The sequence below is a fragment of the Lactuca saligna genome, chromosome 4 (assembly GCF_052625555.1).
Source record: "Lactuca saligna cultivar CGN05327 chromosome 4, ASM5262555v1, whole genome shotgun sequence".
NCBI classification, from domain to species: Eukaryota; Viridiplantae; Streptophyta; class Magnoliopsida; order Asterales; family Asteraceae; genus Lactuca; species Lactuca saligna.
The window spans coordinates 184,790,519-184,796,084 of NC_136420.1; the positions used below are offsets into that span (position 1 = coordinate 184,790,519).

Here is a 5,566-nt window from a genome sequence, read left to right on the forward strand (position 1 = left end):
TATATATATATATATATATATATATATATGATCTTTAGAAAATTTTCTAAAAACATCAACTATCTTACTTTGGAGCTTATAATATTCAACTTCCCAGATATCAAAATAATGAATGTGACATGCTCATAGATAGACCATTTTAAAAAGAAGACAAGGATTTTTCATATCAAATGAAGTTTGTATGAAAAAGTTATGAATGTTCAAGTTTGATATTTTTTTGATATTTTCTAGTGAATACCTATTTTAGATATAAAAAATTATGTCTTTCAAACCTTCGAATTTGAAGTCTGATATATCCGTCATAGTCCTTGTCAGTTGTTACAAAGAAAGCGATGAGAGAAAATTCAGCTCAAACATCATGGTATAAAAAGGTTATAAATGTTCAAGTCATGAAAAAAATGAGATTTCTGCGATCAATAGGCCTTTTAGTGGTCGACATATAACAAAAGGCGTTTTGGCCAAAACAATACTAAAAAATGACGGGCCATCATCCTGCGGATATTGATAGATATTAGAGGAAATTTTCTAAAGTTTTTTGCTATTTTTTACAAAATCATATGAAAAATTAGCTTTTACGATCATTTTCTCTATTTTTAATCACTTACAAGTTAAAGATGCTTTCCTATCCAGCAATGCTAAATGTGAATTACTATTTTCTTTTTCGGATTTTTTAAAATCTAATTAATTTTAATATTTAGCATTTTGGTTCATCAATATTGTACTTTATTTGAGAAAAATGTATGCATACGAAAGATTTAATTATTCTTATTATATATATATATATATATATATATATATATATATATATATATATATATATATATATAGGGAAAGGATCAAATAAGAACGCCTAAAAGGTTGAAAACGCGAGAACAAATCTGGTACATTAAATATTTATAATCTAAGGATCTCATTGTTAATTAATATAAAGAAATTAATAAATGAATTTAATTGTTTTTTTAATTATAAAAATATAAAAGGGTATTCAAGTAATTTTATGATGTCATCCAATTTGAATATATCGGGTAAGTTTGAAAATTAAAAGAAACCGTTCCTATGTTTTAGTAATCACAGTTAACTTCTAATATTTTGGATGATTCGATCATATCTTGAAAGAAAAATAGCGTCACAGATAAACGATTATACCACATTCGATTAATACTGTTCATTCGTGAAGAGTTATTTTGCATTCTGAACTGCGTGAAGCGTCGTAGGTGGAGGAATGTCGTCGTTGATCAATCGAAGTGGAAGAAGTAAGTTTTCTAATCTTTATTGAATGTCGATTGACTGGAAAACGTGTGTATAAGTGTGTTTAGGTTTTTATAATGTGTAATAGAAAAGTAAAATCTAATGGGAAAATGACTGGGCAATTTTAAGCTGTTTTTGACTCTCGTGCAAGTCTTACTTTGCAAGTCCTCCAATTATGGTTAACATATTGATTGCAAGCTGTGCACATTCTGGTTTTTTTCTTTGCAGCTGCAACGGCTTTCTCAATAGCACTAACCATTCTTTTCTTAGTTCCACTACCTTTGGTACGTATAGATGCAGGTGGATGGATATTTATTTCATCAGGAATGCTGCGTATTCCAAGCATCCGAATAATTTCTTCTTCATCGTTGTCAGATGATGTTTGGTTGGAATTGGCAAACTCCATTGCTGCCTGCTTCAACGTGCGTGTTTTTTCAACAAACTCCAACAATTTCTCTTTGCTTCTTTTGAAATGATCCAAGCAGTATTCAATATTGTTGTATGCCTCTGTTAAAAGTTTAAAGGTGTCATCTTCTATTTCCATGGCAACATGTTTCATGGCAAACAAATGGCTGGAAATTGCATCCCTTCTCCATCTTCTTAGAATATACTGCTCTGGAATCTCTTCAATATGGTTGTTTTTCAATACAGCAAAAATATAACGACACAAAATGCCAGTACGTATGAAGTGATTGCATGAACATTTAACTTCTTTTTCAGGCAACTTTAGTTCAACCTACATTGTATAATAAAAATAATGTATGTTAGTAACTGATTGAAGTAACATATTAGTTGGTGGTTATTGCATAATAATGAAAAAAATATATGTAATTTAAAAAAAATTAGATAATATACTTGTATGATGACTAATGAAAAGCATTTAAACGATGAATATAACCTTGCATTTTATCTTCAACTGTTTGCTCTTATCCGTTTGTGTAATCATAATAACTTGCCATCCATCAATCTTTTCAACACTGTCGATAGAACAGTACCAGACTGCTTTAAATATTTCCTTTTTGACCTCATAGAATTTTTTTTTGTGTAAACCGCAGCTGCATGTTCTAGTAAGCCACTTAGAAGCGTCATTTCATGCTTTGCATTTTTTGTATCATGTTCTAGTTTCTGTTGAGCATTTCGTTGCTTTCCAATTGCGGTGTCGTAGTTCATCATGAAATAGATAAGCAAATTACCAGAGTTAGAGTATTTATTAAAAAATGAGTTCACGCTTTCAGATCTTGAAGTAGTTTTCATCAGACCGTGTAGTGGCATGTCTTTAAAATAGGCTGGAATCCAAAGTTTTCGATCCCTGTACATGTCTTTGAACCATCTTTTGTCCTGTAGTTTGAATTTTCTCATAAGCAGTTTCCACCTTGATTCAAACACTTCAGGCTCGATATAGACATTCCATACAAGCTTTGTAAAACACTTGCGAAAATCAGTGTTTTTCAAAAAATCGGCTGAAACCTACAACAAAATAGAAATTTATTAGATTAACTATGAATAAACAATATGTATGCTAATCGTTATTAAAAATATGTAAAACTGTGTAAATCATTGTTGAATAAAACATGTTGCGTGCTAACTTAGGCCAAAATATACACACCTTGGCTTGTAGTTTTTTCATAATGTGCCACATACATAAACGATGATTAGAATTAGGAAATATTGCTTCAACGGCGTGTAGAATTGTTGGATCTTGGTCTGTTAACACTAATTGAGGGTGTTTCACATGTGCTTTCAAAAAAGCTTCGATCAACCAACGATAAGATTCTATTGACTCGTTGCTTAACAAACCTGCCCCAATGTTTATTGAACGTTTGTGGTTATCAATGGCTGTAAACGGCACAAAAATCATTCCATACCTGTATCAAAAAGGTAATTAAAAACAAATTCAATATTGATTAAGATGTCAAAAAAACATCAAAATTCATACTTAAAAAAAATGTGTAATGAGTATAAGAGCATACTTATTTGTTCGGAATGTAGCATCAAATGATATCACATCTCCAAACTCCTTGTAATATAACTTATCGGTTTCATCCGCCCAAAACATTGCATTTAACACACTATCAACACATTTATACTCAAATGTGTAATTATGAAACTCATCTTTCCTCATGTTCATTTTGTCAACAACCAGCTGTGCATCCTTGTCACCTATAATGTTTCCCACCTTCCTTCTGAAATTTTTATAATCAATTGCTTCAGGGCCAACGTTTTCATAACCTCCTTGCAAACTAGCTTGTAACTTGTGTGCCTTTGTTGCACCAATGTTAGATGTTGAAGAACGCACTATAAACTCCTTGTCTTTATAACTAAGTCGTCGTGCACGTTTGGAATACCGTCTTTCTTCTTTAGTCTCTAGGGGGTGGTTGTGATTCTCTTCAAACTCATATATTTTACAAGCATTAGTTTGCATATGTAACCTTTCAAACTTTATCAATGCCTTGCAGTTCGTAATTTTGAAGTTTGAGTTTCGTTTATTCCTTCCACTCCCCTCAGGATCCAAAGTGTCAGTTGATCTGTTAGGTATTTTACCCATTTTGTTGCACACTACATACCTTTTTTTAATGGTTTTGTCACCAAACCTCGTTACTGTATTTAACCTGACACCAAAACCTGCTTTATCTGCATATAATTTATACATTTCAACCGCCTCCTCTAATGATTGATATATAGCATCTACATCTGGCATAAAATCTTTAGGAACAATAGGTTTCCACAACTTGGTTTTCCCACCAGGCGAGTCAACAACATTACTATTGAATGATTCCTCTTCAGAATCAGTTCGATTTGTACCTGTTTTTTAAGACAACAAAAAACAATAATGCGACATGCAAAACCTGATATAAATTTCTATGAATTACGTATACATAAACTAAAGAACTTTATAATCATAATAAACGTCTGTGAAACAGTAACCAAAGTTGAATTGTTTACATATTTGAGTCGTATTAACGCATAATCACCAATGATTATCAAACTTAATCAACATTGTATTAAACTTAAGAAAAAATCACCAACGAGGGACTCCTGTACAACATTACTATTGAATGATTCCTCTTCAGAATCAGTTCGATTTGTACCTGTTTTTAAGACAACAAAAAACAATAATGCGACATGCAAAACCTGATATAAATTTCTATGAATTACGTATACATAAACTAAAGAACTTTATAATCATAATATACGTCTGTGAAACAGTAACCAGAGTTGAATTGTTTACATATTTGAGTCGTATTAACGCATAATCACCAATGATTATCAAACTTAATCAACATTGTATTAAACTTAAGAAAAAATCACCAACGAGGGACTCCTGTACAACGATATGTGATATAAACCATCATTACGTAATTAATACATGCAACGTATATGACTAATCATATACAAATATGTACTCCGGTCTTATTCAACATATACAAAAATTCAATAACTATTGAAAAACACGATCTGTAATTACAAGATATTGACATTGTTTTCATTAGTTACCTTCACTAGCATAATCAGAGATTTGATTTCTTCCATCGAATTGATCATCAGACTTATAGAAATCGTCGTCGTCATATTCATTACAGTTGACGTCTTCTTCGCCATATTGATCATCATCTTCTGTATCATCGCTACTGTAATCAAAACAGTCCGACATCGATATTGAAATGATTTCTTCCATCGAATTGATCATCAGACTTATAGAAATTGTATTATATTAATTAAAAAATAGATTAAATACAAATTTACTTAAATACCCTAATAAAATGATTGGCTGATAATTGTTCTCACGTTCTCAATCTTTTAGGCGTTCTCATTTGATCCAACTCCTATATATATATATATATATATATATATATATATATATATATATATATATATATATATATATATATATATATATATATATATATATATATATATAGGTTCAGGTTCATTTGAAACATTATAATTTAGTTAGATCGTGAAACCAAATCTAAAAATAATTTTAAAAAGTAAAATAAATGGAAAAATCCAAAAATTCTTTTGTTAAATATTATTTTCGGAACTTGAATTAACTAAAAAAAAAACATTCAAAAATCCCGTTTTTTTTTTTTTTTTTTGAAAAATACGTGAAATATTTTAATAGAATATTACACTGACATATTCTAACAAATAATTTTAAAATGCAAAATAAATGGAAAAACCTAATTTTTTTTAAAATATTATTTTCGGAACTTGAATTAAGTAAAAAAATAATAAAAAAATAATAAATAAAAAAAATCTCATTTTTTTAAAAAAATATGTGAAATATTCTAATATAATATTAGACTGTAAATATTCT

General features: G+C 29.7%; 1 protein-coding gene across 1 annotated transcript; it reads right to left on the bottom strand.

Moving 5' to 3' along the window:
- Positions 1 to 1,372: 1,372 nt before the first annotated feature.
- On the bottom strand, positions 1,373 to 4,900 carry LOC145040380 (protein FAR1-RELATED SEQUENCE 5-like). The gene is made up of 7 exons (XM_078988316.1): positions 4,744 to 4,900; positions 4,272 to 4,337; positions 3,219 to 4,050; positions 2,855 to 3,113; positions 2,273 to 2,715; positions 2,147 to 2,225; positions 1,373 to 1,984 (listed from the first exon to the last, which is right to left on the bottom strand). The coding sequence occupies exons 1-7, from the start codon at positions 4,898 to 4,900 to the stop codon at positions 1,373 to 1,375; spliced, it is 2,448 nt and encodes an 815-aa protein (XP_078844442.1).
- Between the last annotated feature and the right edge of the window lie 666 nt (positions 4,901 to 5,566).

Bases quoted from the DNA above. Each gene is read 5' to 3' on its own strand.
- LOC145040380 (XM_078988316.1), bottom strand. From the start codon at position 4,900: ATGTCGGACTGTTTTGATTACAGTAGCGATGATACAGAAGATGATGAT. The intron at 4,051-4,271 runs GTGATTTTTTCT...CTTAAAAAACAG, and splicing joins TGTACAGGAGTCCCTCGTTG to GTACAAATCGAACTGATTCT. The intron at 1,985-2,146 runs GTTATATTCATC...TATACAATGTAG, and splicing joins AGTTGAAGATAAAATGCAAG to GTTGAACTAAAGTTGCCTGA.